Raw genomic sequence first — 13299 nt, 5'->3', positions numbered from 1 at the left:
TTTATAATTTGTTTTATCACTGGGCTTCAAAATATATGCACAATTCACATCGCTTTTCTCTCAATATTATATAATAGAAATTTCACATAACACTTATAAACATACTTGGTGGCTGAACAATTCCATTCTTTCTCACCCATAATTTATTTTATCGATCTCTTATGTGGTAAATTTCACTATATTAAGATACATAATCAGGAATGATTTTATAATATATTTTTTTATTATTACACATATATTGTTTTTCCTTTGGCTAGACTGCTGGAGATAGAATTACTGAGTGAAAGATACGAATTTTTTTTTGTTCCCCCCAGGGGGTGCATTGTTCCTGGACTTACAGCAATACCAGGTTGATGCATGGAGGGAATAGAGCAAGCTCCTATTCCCTCTTCTAGTTCCAAAAATCTATTTAATATATTGTCCTCAGATAAAAGATGCATCAGATATTACACTGAAAAGAACAGATCTTAGCCAAAAGGCCAAGAAGCAATAAGGCATGAATATTTTTAAATTTTTTTTTAACGTTTATTTATTTCCGAGACAGAGAGAGATAGAGCAAGAACAGGGGAGGGGCAGAGAGAGAGGGAGACACAGAATCTGAAACAGGCTCCAGGGTCTGAGCTGTCAGCACAGAGCCCGACGCGGGGCTCGAACTCATGGACCGTGAGATCATGACCTGAGCCAAAGTCGGATGCCTAACCGACCGAGCCACTCAGGCACCCCGATGAATATTTTTAAATTTGCAAGACATGCTAATAAATTTCTCTCCATAAAGGTTATGCCAGCACTCACTCCCCTGATCAGAAGAAAAGGAATTACGTTATCTGATAACTAGAGATATTAAGTGTGCTTTATTAATATATTGGCCATTATATTTCTCTTTCTGCAAATTCTACATTCCCTTCTTTTGTTCAGCTGTCTATTGGAGACTTACTTGAAGTTGACTTCCTTCCTTTCTTTTTTTCCTTCTTTCCTTCCTTCTTTCTTAGTAAAAATTTATACTTTCTGATTTTTCATGGAATGAGTCTTGAATATTAAGTTTATTGCCTGGTAAAGTGTACACTAGAAGCATGTTCCCATGCTCTCTCGCAGTAGTATTATAGAAGGATTCCAGCAAAGTTCACTTTCAGAATTCTGTTTGATGACACGTATGTTAATATTTCCTTTCCCAGGAAGACCCCCAATGTGGCAGCTTTTAGCAGCAGCCTACTGGATGCTTCTTCTTGGACCTATACATGGTTATCACAAGAAAGGAGGCATCACAAATCCTGAGGCTACTATGAATATTGTAAGTCATTCATTAAGAAAAGAAAACATTAAGATAAAGAAGTAGTAATTTATCATCATTTTATATACAATAATTTAGATATAATCGATGTGCTTGTCTACAACCAGTTCTACATCGACTAAATCTGTGCTTCCTCCCCTTTCCCTGGTGTGGTTAGCCAGTAGCTGAAAGTTACTAATCTAAGCTTTGAAAGACCCAAGCCAAGTTGGGCCAGTAATATTCCCTTTCCTGGTGGCTTGAGGTACCATCTGATGGTGGTTTCCTGAAGAACAGTCTCAAGAGTTCATACTGATGATCTTTATATCAAAATGTATTTATATCAGAAATTTATATTAAATTTATATCAAAAGTGGAATGGAATAGTGTGCTAGTCAAAGAATATAAGAAAGAAAGAAAGAAAGAAAGAAAGAAAGAAAGAAAGAAAGAAAGAAAGAAAAGGGGGAAGGAGGGAAAGAAAGGAGGGAGGGAGGAAAGGAAGGAAAGAAGGAAGGAAGGAAGAGAGGGAGGGAGGGAAGAAAGGAAGGAAGGAAGTGAGGGAAGGAGGGAATAAAGGAAGGAATGAAGAGAGGGAGGGAGGGAGGGAGGAAAGAAGGAAGGAAGGAAGGAAGGAAGGAAAGAAGGGAGGAAGGAGGGAAGGAAGGAAGGAAGGAGGGAAGGAAGGAGGGAAGGAAGAAAAGAAGGGAGGAAGGAGGGAAGGAAGGAAGGAAGGAAGGAAGGAAGGAAGGAAGGAAGGAGGGAAGGAAGGAGGGAAGGAAGGAGGGAAGGAAGGAGGGAAGGAAGGAAAGAAGGAAGGAAGGAAGGAAGGAAGGAAGGAAGGAAGGAAAGAAGGAAAGAAGGAAAGAAGGGAGGAAGGAGGGAAGGAAAGGAAGGAAGGAAGGAAGGAAGGAAGGGAGGAAGGAAGGAAAGAAGGAAGGAAGGAAGGAAGTAAGGAAGGAGGGAAGGAAGGAGGGAAGGAAGGAAAGAAGGAAGGAAGGAGGGAAGGAAGGAGGGAAGGAAGGAAAGAAGGGAGGAAGGAGGGAAGGAAGGAAGGAAGGAAGGAAGGAAGGAAGGAAGGAGGGAAGGAAGGAGGGAAGGAAGAAAAGAAGGGAGGAAGGAGGGAAGGAAGGAAGGAAGGAAGGAAGGAAGGAAGGAAGGAAAGAAGGAAAGAAGGAGGGAAGGAAGGAGGGAAGGAAGGAGGGAAGGAAGGAGGGAAGGAAGGAAAGAAGGAAGGAAGGAAGGAAGGAAGGAAGGAAGGAAGGAAGGAAGGAAGGAAAGAAGGGAGGAAGGAGGGAAGGAAAGGAAGGAAGGAAGGAAGGAAGGAAGGAAGGAAGGGGGGAAGGAAGGAAAGAAGGAAGGAAGGAAGGAAGGAAGGAGGGAAGGAAGGAGGGAAGGAAGGAAAGAAGGAAGGAAGGAGGGAAAGAAGGAAGGAAGGAAAGAAGGGAGGAAGGAGGGAAGGAAGGAAGGAAGGAAGGAAGGAAGGAAGGAAGGAAGGAAGAGAGAGAGAAAAAGAAAAGGAGGCAAATGACTGACAATGTCCACCATTAGGGCTTCATTCCAATGGGATGCTCCACAGCTTGTATACCTTATGCACCATTGATGTCTTCACCAGTGCCAAGTTTGTGTTAGAACCTTAAGAAGAATGAAATTGTCAAAGTTTCTAATTATTGTCTCCTGTGTGTTCCTCTCTCCACACTATCCAGCAGGTGCCCCTAACCTCCTACATGGCTGAACTCACAGTCCATGGCTATATGTCCTCGTATCGAAATTTCCCTCTTCCTGTCATATTCGCACACATTCTCTTCCTTCCCAGCCTGGGTGCTTTTTGGTTCTTAATTATTCTATAAAGATAACAAGAATTATAAACATCTCTAGAGCACTTACGTTGTGCCAGGCATCGTTCTAGATATTTTATGTATAACCCTCAGGGCAAATCTGTGAAAAAACACTAGTATTATTTTTATTTTACGGTTGAGGGAAACGAGGGACAAAAAGGTTAAATAACTTGCCCAAAGTTGCCTGGCTAACAAGAGAAAGAGCGGGAATTCGGTGCCGTGCAGTTTGTCTCTAGAATCTAGGCTCATAACCACTGTTTTAAATAGTCCCATAATATAGGCACATGTCTGGTGCACGTTGCATGGGCAAATGCAGAATCCTGTGGCAAAGGCGTGAGCTTTGGAGCTCAACTTACTCAGACTTTCATTTTGTCCTTAGCTTTTCCTAGAGCAGTTTCAGGTAGATTGCTCATCTTGCTGACACTGTTCTTTCAGCTGTAAAATGGGTATAATCCCATCTCAAAGACCTGTTGTAAGGATTAAACAAGCAGGGGACATAAACTGCTCTGTGCGGAAGATGACCAGTAAACGGTACTTCCCCTCTTGCGTGTGTATCTCTGTGGGACGTCTCTTTTAACTGGGTCCGCTCTGTCTTCTCCACACCTTTCTCTCTGCCCAAGAAGCTGACCTGTCAGAAGTGAGGCAACAAGTTCCCTTGACTTTGGTTTTCCGTTCAGTTCAGCCAACTGAGATCTTGAGCAGGAGATCAGAAGGCGGAAAGAGGGTGAGATCAGATGATTTATTGCCCTGGATTCCTCCATGAGGTCACCCTAAGCGGGCCGTGCCCTTCTGCCAAAGGCCATACTTCCTCTCCATGTGCCCTTTTCTCTCTATCTCACTCTGGGCCTGGTGACCACTTTCTCCCACCTCCCTTCATGGGGGGTTGGGAACAACTCACTCATAACTAGCCACAGGGTACCACACAATCCCCCATGGTTTCCCTCATCAGATGACCATATAATTCGTTTGCAAATGTTTTGAGAGTGAACCCTGGGTGCATTCGTCATACCAAGCCAGGCAAACCAGGATGTACGGTCACCCTACCTCGCCTTCCCATGCTTCTGTATGCAACCTCTTCCTAAAACCCTCCTCAAGTTATCCTGATTTTCCTGCTGCATTCTGTCCCAGGACGTCATGGAACAGTAGTTGTATAACTTAAAGTACCACATTGCAGTTTATCAAGACATGACATCATGAATGTGTCTATTTTCCTCCCCTCTTTTCAGAGCCAGATTATTTCCTACTGGGGTTATCCTTATGAAGAGTATGACGTAGTGACCAAGGATGGTTATGTCCTCGGAATTTACAGGATTCCCCACGGAAGAGGATGTCCAAGAAAAAGTAGGATTTATTTTGTTTTGGAAGGAATCATGCCTAAAGCAGAGATTCCTAGGTCTCCTCACAGTACCAGGGTAGCCTTTGTTCTGAAATAGTCTGGCCTGTTCCAGAAGAAACTCATCACCTCCACCGCTAGACTCCATTTCACTTGTATAATCCTTGGGACTTTTGAAAGCAGTTAGATATACAGTTGGCTAAAACAACAGGGGGGTGAGGGACACTATTACCCCCATTCCAAGCAGCTGAACGCTCACATATAACTTTTGACTCCCCCAAAACTTCACTACTAATAATCTAATGTTGACCGGAAGCTTTATCAAGAACATAGACAGTCAATTAACATATGTTTTGTACGTTATGCATATTATATATTGTATTATTATAATGAAGTAAGGTAGAGAAAGGAAAATGTTGTTAGAAAAATCTTAGGGAATAGAAAATACATTTCTAGTATTGTACTGTATTTCTCAAAAAAACATCCACACATAAGGGGACCCAACAAGGTTCAAACCTATGGTGTTCAAAAGTCAATTGTATACTGTTTATGTAGTCTTCTTTTTTCTCCATCATTTTGTCTTCCTTCCAAAACACACACACACACACACACACACACACACACACACACACACACACAGGATATTCTAGAGATACCCTCTCTTCAGGCTTAAAAACCAGAACCCTAAGAGTCACCTTGACACTTTTTTCTCCCTCGTTTCCTATATCCAGCCAATCACCAAGATCTATCAATTTTGCCTCTAAATTTCTCTCTCCTCCAAAAACTCCTCTCAGCTTGGACGTGATCACCATCTTTTGCTTCAGCTACTATGATAGCTTTTCAACGTACTTCATTTGTAATTAGTTCTCTTCCTAAGGCATTGGGACTTCATTTTTGAAGTAAATCTGACCCGGGGCTCCTGGGTGGGTGAGTCAGTTAAGCGTCTGACTTCAACTCAGGTCACGATCTCATGGTCTGTGGGTTCAAGCCCTGCGTCGGGCTTTGTGCTGACAGCTCAGAGCCTGGAACCTGCTTCCGATTCTGTGTCTCCTTTTCTCTCTCTGCCCCTCCCCTGCTGCTCTGTGTCTCTCTCTCTCAAAAATAAATAAATATTAAAAAAATTTTTTTTTAATTTTTTTTTTTTTTGAGACAGAGAGAGACACACAGCATGAACGGGGGAGGGGCAGAGAGAGAGGGGAACACAGAATCGGAAGCAGGCTCCAGGCTCTGAGCCATCGGCCCAGAGCCCGACGCGGGGCTCGAACTCACAGACCGCGAGATCGTGACCTGAGCAGAAGTCGGACGCTTAACCGACTGAGCCACCCAGGCGCCCCAATATTAAAAATTTTTTGAAGCAAGTCTGACCCTATTTGTACTATACTTAAACTTAATTAAACACCCATTTCTAGTTCCCTACAATCAAGATGGATCCCTGTAGAGGAAAGAGGAAGTCACTTAGCAAAGTCACTATTTGCTTTTTTCTCTCATTTCTTAGCTCCTTCGATACTTTGGAGTGTTGTATAACAAAACCTCCCAGTATCACAATCCTTAATCATGTGAAGAGAAAATCTAGCTTTTCAAAAACAGAGGGAGATGTTGTTGACTTTATAGAACCAACCGCCAGCCCCCAGAAAACTCCATGACCTTTGTAAACACTCGTGAGAACTCTGTCTGCCCAAACTCGATTTCAGCTCTGCCAGGCAAGGTAGCTGCCAAGACGCATGAGCTGGACGGCTGTCTGTATGATGAGAAGCTGTGGGGGCTCAGATCAGAGAGGGCCTACGGCCTCTGACTGCTCTTTGGCAATGATTTAGGAGAATTAGTAACACCTCTTCTTTCCATTCCCTGGAAAGTTCGATTGAATGGACATAGACTTCGGTTCCTTGGGTCGTGGTGGCCAGAGCCTCTTCCAGAGTATCTCCCCGTGTAGCCTGTCTGATCTCAGGAAGCTGGGCTAGCGCCACAGTGAGCTCAGGGGGTCGTGGGTACCAGCACAGGACCACAAACCATTTGTAAAAGCCAGGGACATGGCAGTCCCTTCTCTCTCTACTGTCTGTGTCTCAACACCACCTCCCTACCTCCTCCTTTTCTTTTCTCCTCAGTCAAGCTGCTCCAATTCTACATTGTGAGCAGGACTTTTATATCAAGTTAACAACTTTATGTCACACAACATTTCACTGAACGTCTCTGCATTTTGCTTCCCGACGATGTAAATGAAACGATGCGGTTGTGTGTAAAATCTAGCCTAGTGCCTGACATTCGTCAATATTCAAAACTGGCATGTTTATTGTTTCTGTTATTATTTTGAGAAAAATTTAGTTTTCTAAACAGAGACTCCTTAAGAAATAAAATGTTATTCGTAGAAGTAATAATAATAATAGGGGAAATGATTTATTGTGTTGGACAGTCTTTTATGTATTTTTATCCTAATTTAATTCCTGTGACTCTACTATGAGATAGCATTTGTTACTGTTGCCCATTATACAGATCAGTTAACTGAGGCACAAAGGGGTTAGTGCTGGGAGGAATAGATTCTAAGCAAGAACAGCCTGACTCCAGCACCTATGGAAAACACAATATATTATTTAAATCAAAATTTTACAAGGAGGAAAACAAGACACGAGAGGATAAATAACTTGCCCAAGTAAGTAGTTCATAAAAGACTAGAACCCAGGTTTACCCCGTGCCACATTTCATCCCTTAACCTCTGTCCTATATCAGAGGAAGTCAGGAACAGAATTTTCCTATAGATGCTCAGAGGGTTCAGACATGAAATTCTTGTCGCCCGTGTCTTGCAGCTCCAAAGCCTGTCGTGTATTTGCAACACGGGTTAATTGCGTCTGCCAGTAACTGGATTTGCAACCTTCCGAACAACAGCTTGGCTTTCCTTCTGGCAGACATCGGTTATGATGTGTGGCTGGGGAACAGCCGGGGAAACACCTGGTCCAGAAAACACTTGAAATTTTCACCCAAATCACGAGAATTCTGGGCCTTCAGGTAAAGAGATACGTACTGATGAAGTGTGTACTTTGTTCATTTATCTATTTTTTTTTAATGTGTATTTATTTTGAGAGAGACAGAGAGAGAGAGCACAAGCAGGGGAGGGGCAGAGAGAGAGGGAGAGAGAGAATCCCAAGCAGGCTCCGTGCTGTCAGCACAGAGCCCAATGTGGGGCTTGATCTCACAAACCACAAGATCATGACCTGAGCTGAAACCAAAAGTCAGATGCTCAACCAAGCGAGCCACCCAGGTGCCTCTGCTTTGTTCATTTATATGGACCAACACCCTTTGATTTTTCCCTTACTGTGCAAACACACCCAGTGGAATACTCAAGAAAGAAACAAACGTATCTTCCTCTACCCAGGCTCTGAAGAAATTGTCCTTATTCATTGCACTGATATTTGTTTTAAAAATCCCACTTGTTGGGGCGCCTGGGTGGCGCAGTCAGTTAAGCGTCCGACTTCAGCCAGGTCACGATCTCGCGGTCCGTGAGTTCGAGCCCCGCGTCGGGCTCTGGGCTGATGGCTCGGAGCCTGGAGCCTGTTTCCGATTCTGTGTCTCCCTCTCTCTCTGCCCCTCCCCCGTTCATGCTCTGTCTCTCTGTCCCAAAAATAAATAAATAAAAAAAAAGTTGAAAAAAAAAATTTAAAAAAAAAAAAAAAATCCCACTTGTTGGGGCGCCTGGGTGGCGCAGTCAGTTAAGCGTCCGACTTCAGCCAGGTCACGATCTCGTGGTCTGTGAGTTCGAGCCCTCCGTCAGGCTCTGGGCTGATGGCTCGGAGCCTGGAGCCTGTTTCCGATTCTGTGTCTCCCTCTCTCTCTGCCCCTCCCCTGTTCATGCTCTGTCTCTCTCTGTCCCAAAAATAAATAAAAAACGTTGAAAAAAAAATTAAAAAAAAAAAATCCCACTTGTTGGGGCACCTGGGTAGCTCAGTCATTTAAGCATCTGACTTCCGTTCAGGTCATGATCTCATGTCTCTTGAGTTCAAGCTCCGCGTTGGGCTCTGTGCTGACAGCTCAGAGCCTGGAGCCAGCTTCAATTTAAAGCCAGCTTTAAAATTTAAAAATTAAAAAAAAATTTAATAAGTAAAAGCAATAAAAAGCCCATGTGTTGGTGTCTGGAGGACGTGTGTGTGCAAGGTATATATGCAAAAAAAAATCAAAACGCAAAGGTCATCTTTAGAAGGTTAACTCCAGGACTCTCACTTTGTCAGTGTGGACCCCAGAGGAAGGTTACAAGGTGTGCTTACTAAAGAGGAAAAAGGAAACCAATCGAGAAATGGGACCAGAAACAAGATTCTGGGCGAAAATTCTGGGAGCCAGACATCCCTGATAAGCCAAGAGGGAGCCTAGAGAGAGTTTGCGCAAATGGTATTTTAAATGTTGATTCACTCCGTAGTGAACAAACCATAGGCTGGCGGGGCTGAAGCCGTCCCTGGAGCCAGGTCCCGGAGAAAGAAAGAGAAATCCTGACCACAGAATGACTGAGGAGCAGTGCCCCTGGGGCACGGCTGCTTCATTACAGCAGGAAGCCCCGTGCTGACACAGGAGCTAAGAAGCCTGCCTTGAAGGTCCCTGAAGTCATTTGTTCCTTGGTTTCATTCTTAGAAGCCACATGGCATTTCCTGACTCCACACCCCAGTGCTGTTGTGTCACGGGTGATGACAGACAGCATGAGGATATGCCCTAGGGGAGCGTTTTCCCAACTCTGCACAGGAAAAGAGGCCCTGCAAAAACGTGCAGATTACCAGGCCTCTTCCCCGGAAATTCCGAGGCAGTCTGTCCAGGCTGAGGTCTACAAATCTACTTGCTTTATTCTGTTTACAACGTAGGCATTCCAGGAATTGTTCTTTTCAAGGGAGTTTGGTAAATCTGCCGTAGAGTGAGGAGAAACATGACCAGCCTTACAGGAAGATCCTCTGTGGGCCTCTGCAAAGCAGATTTTTCTGACTCTGGTTTCTTAACCCTGTTACTCTTGCAATCAAGGTGACATCCTCAGAAGTTGCAGAGATGCCTAATGCTAGATATTGACTCCAGTCTTAAATCGACAAGCGCCAAGTATCTGTGGCTGCAGTAAAGGTATTCGAACACTGTAGGCCTGACAATGAGGTGTTTTTTCTCCAATTTTGTTGTTCTTTCTCTTTGGCAGTTTGGATGAGATGGCTAACTACGACCTTCCAGCCACAATCAATTTTATTGCAGAGAAAACGGGACAAGAGCGACTCTACTACGTGGGCCACTCCCAAGGCACCACCATCGGTGTGTTTGGGCAGGGGTGACCTGAGAGTGTCAGAGGACCTTCTGTGTTCACGGAAGGGGTCAGGGCTACCTCCCTCTGCGCAGTGTCTCTAGCCTGTGGACTCGACCTGGGAAACCCTCTGGCTGGTTTCTAAAGAGTAACTAAAACAAGGATGACAACAGGGACACACACACACACACACACACACACACACACACACACACGGGCTGCCCCCCCTCCCCCCCCCCACCCCCGGTTGAATTTGGAGATTGTTGGAGATTGGTAGCTAAGCCCGAGGGAGAGAGAATTATTCATTTGTGTATACCACACACATTTGTCACACCGGTTTAGATGCTGGGGAGGTAGAGACAAAAATCATATGCATCTTTCCCTTAAAGAGCTTGCAGTCTAATGAGGACACCAAAAAGAAAGCAGAGAATTACAGATCGTGGGGATGAAATGTCACCATCAGTGTTTTTTGCAGTTCCGAGAGGCACTGAGGCCGTGTGGGCAATGCCACGAGGCACCTCGCTCCCTTCCCTGATCCCCATTAGCTAGACGCCTCAACAATACCAACACCATTTCCACCAGGCTCTTTTCTGTATCTGGATCCTAATCAGGTTTCTGGCGTAAAGTAGGTCTTTCCACGCCCGTACTAGGCAATGCATCTTCCCCACACCTCTCATGCGACCTACAAACATTTGAGATCGCTATCATCCATGTATTACAAACGACTGAATTTGGAAATCCTTTCTAATGGTGAGAATGCCAAATAATACCTTCAGTTTTATGCATACGTAATTTAACCTTCAAAAGATTCATCCGCGAAGGATCCTGTTTTCCACATTTGCAGATTGGGAAAGCGGAGACTTGCGTGGGGAGGTAACGTGCTCAAATCTCCACGCATCTATTGAATGGGAAGCCACAATCATAGCCCAATGTTGTCTAGTATTAAGGAGCGTGGCCAAAGGAGAATGGCCCTCGGGGTTTACCTAGGTATGCCCCACAGTGGGTGTTTGAACCCTTTCTGCAACACTCTCTACCAGTAGACTTAAATTCTCCAGGGACAAGAAAGTCACTGTATTTTGAATTAGTCAATTCCACCCTTGAGAAGTTTAGAGAATTCTTCCTACAGATGGTACTTACTCTAAGTTGTTGTTGTTTTTTTTTCAGTTGCTGTTGTTGTTCTTTTTAATAGGACTACTTTTGCTATCATTTACGATGAATGAAGAATTGTTCGAAACCTACAAACTAGTGTCTTCTTCCCTTCCAGCTTTCATAGCATTCTCTACAAATCCAGAGCTGGCTAAAAGGATTAAGATATTTTTCGCATTGGCTCCAGTCATCACGGTGAAATACACCCAAAGTCCTATGAAAAAATTAACAACTATTTCCAGAAAAGTAGTCAAGGTATGTGGCTCCTCCAAGTTTAAATCTGTAGTAACTAAAACGAGCTCCGTTTTCGCTGATTTCAAGCGAAGAGAACCTTAGACAAAATGGCATTTTATAAACTTCTGAGACCATAACAGATATAAGCCATCGATAGAGACGTACCGTGGTGTAATTTTACCAACAAGGTTCAGAGGGCTCACTCCGATGCCATTATACACTATTGTCTAAATACACATCTACAGGCTTCTGTCCATGTCATTCCTCAACCACAGATAAAGCAAATGTTGATTCGATTAATTGATTTGTTTAATCTAGTAGGTTAAATTTCTCTCTGGCAGCCCTTGGTTTTTCAGGAGAAGTATGGAGTAGTAGTTAAAATCACCACACGGAGCCAGATGGCATGGGGTTGGATCCTAGCTAGCTGGGTAAATTTGGCCAAGACCTGAAATGTTTGGGGAATCATTTTCTTCATCTGTAAAGGGGGGGATCATAATAGTTCCCACGCATAGGGCTGCTTTAAGGATTGAGGTCAGACATGTGAATCCCTTAGAACCAGGACTTGCACGTTCTAAGCTTTTAATAAATATCAGCTACTTGTTGCTGTCATGATTTGCACAGACCATACCTTCCCCCCATCACTGAAAGTCCAGCTTTTAGTGATTCTCAGTCTGTCAAGTCCTCAAAATCTGGACAATATCCTGAAGTCCAGATTCTCTGTGCTAGCTGACGGCTAACTAATCTGATCAGTTATTCAGCTGAAGTGAATTGGTCCATGTGGCTTAATGTGTTTTTCTCTTCCATATTGATATGGGCTTCTCCCAGGGCTGACTAAGAGCGATCCTTGTGTTCAGTGATTTCAGTGAAAGCGGATAAAAGTAAGATAATCTTTACGGAAGCCAGAGATTTGGGTTTGTGAGAAGTAATTAAATTAGCCCATGGGGATTCAATTCTATACTGATACAACCCACAAAGACACAGATAAATGAAAAGATAGCCTATGTTCACAAATTGGATGGATTAATACCATTAATATGTCCATACAGCCCAAAGTGAATTGCAGATTCGGTGCAGTCCCTATCAAAATTCCAATGGTATTTTTCACAGAAATAGAAAAAAAAACCCTATCCTAAAATTTGTGTGGAAATACAAAGACCCCAAATAGCCCAACCAATCTTATGAAAATAGAACTAAAGCGAAGGCATCACACTTCCTGAGTTCAAACTATATTGCAAAGCTATAGTAATAAAAACAGTATTGTACTAGCATAAAAACAGGTACATAGAGCAGTGTGTTAGGGATCCAGAAGGAAACCCACTCCTATTGTCAACTAAATTTTGACAAGGGTGCTATGGACACAGTGGGGGAAAGATGGTCTCTTCAGTACGTGGTGTTTGGATAACTGGATAGCCACGTGCCAAAGAATGAGGCCGAACCCTTATGTTATACCACTCACAAAAATTAACTTGAAACGGATTAAAAACTTACATTTAAGACTTGAAATCATAAAGCTCCTAGAAGACAACATAGGGAAAGCGCTCCTTGACCTTGGTCTTGGCCAATGATTTTCTGGGTAAGACAGCAAAAGAACAAGCAATAAAGGCAAAAATAAACAAATGGGACTAACCAAAAAGCTTCTGCACAGCAAAGGGAACATTTCAATATGTTGAAAATGCCACCTACAGAATAGGAGAAAATATTTGCAAACCATGTATCTGATAAGGGATTAATAACCAAAATATATAAACGCTCATACAATTCAATAGCAGAAAAGCAAGTAATCCAATTTTAAAAAGGGCATTTTCCCAAAGAAGACATGCAAATGGCCAATAGGTACATGGAAAGATGTTCACCATCACTCACCATCAGGGAATGCAAATCAAAACCACGATGGAGTATTACCTCCTACCTGTTAGAATGGCTATTATCTTTTTTAATGTTTATTTATTTTTGAGAGAGAGAGAGAGAGAGATCATGAGCGGGGGAGGGGCAGAGAAACAGGGAAACAGAATTCCAAGCAGGCTCCAAGCTACCAACCAAGAGCCAGATGCGGGTCTTGAACTCATGAAGCCTGAGATAATGACCTGAGCTGAAATCGAGTAAGGCACTTAACCAACTGAGCCACCCAGTCACCTCTAGAATGGCTATTATCAAAAAGACAAGAGATAACAAATGTTGGCAAGGATGTTGAGAAAAGGGAGCCCTTATACACTGCTGGTGGAAATGTAAATTAGTATAA

The 13299-nt window shown here is 43.3% G+C and overlaps 1 protein-coding gene and 1 pseudogene across 2 annotated transcripts in view; one reads left to right on the top strand and one right to left on the bottom strand.

Moving 5' to 3' along the window:
* Window positions 1–312: 312 nt before the first annotated feature.
* LOC131494185 (U2 spliceosomal RNA) lies at window positions 313–491 on the bottom strand (annotated as a pseudogene).
* A 692-nt stretch (window positions 492–1183) lies between these two features.
* Window positions 1184–13299, top strand: part of LIPK (lipase family member K) — a 26759-nt gene continuing 14643 nt past the window's right edge. For both annotated transcript variants that reach the window (XM_058696284.1, XM_058696283.1), the window contains exons 1-5: window positions 1184–1288; window positions 4326–4440; window positions 7231–7429; window positions 9582–9691; window positions 10945–11081. In XM_058696284.1, coding sequence (XP_058552267.1) covers window positions 1184–1288; window positions 4326–4440; window positions 7231–7429; window positions 9582–9691; window positions 10945–11081 — 666 coding nt within the window. The remainder of the gene's footprint in view (window positions 1289–4325; window positions 4441–7230; window positions 7430–9581; window positions 9692–10944; window positions 11082–13299) is intronic.

Source organism: Neofelis nebulosa, chromosome 13 (assembly GCF_028018385.1).
Source record: "Neofelis nebulosa isolate mNeoNeb1 chromosome 13, mNeoNeb1.pri, whole genome shotgun sequence".
NCBI lineage: Eukaryota > Metazoa > Chordata > Mammalia > Carnivora > Felidae > Neofelis > Neofelis nebulosa.
The sequence above is the reverse complement of the archived record's forward strand: the minus strand, read 5'-3'. Positions and strand labels throughout refer to the sequence as shown.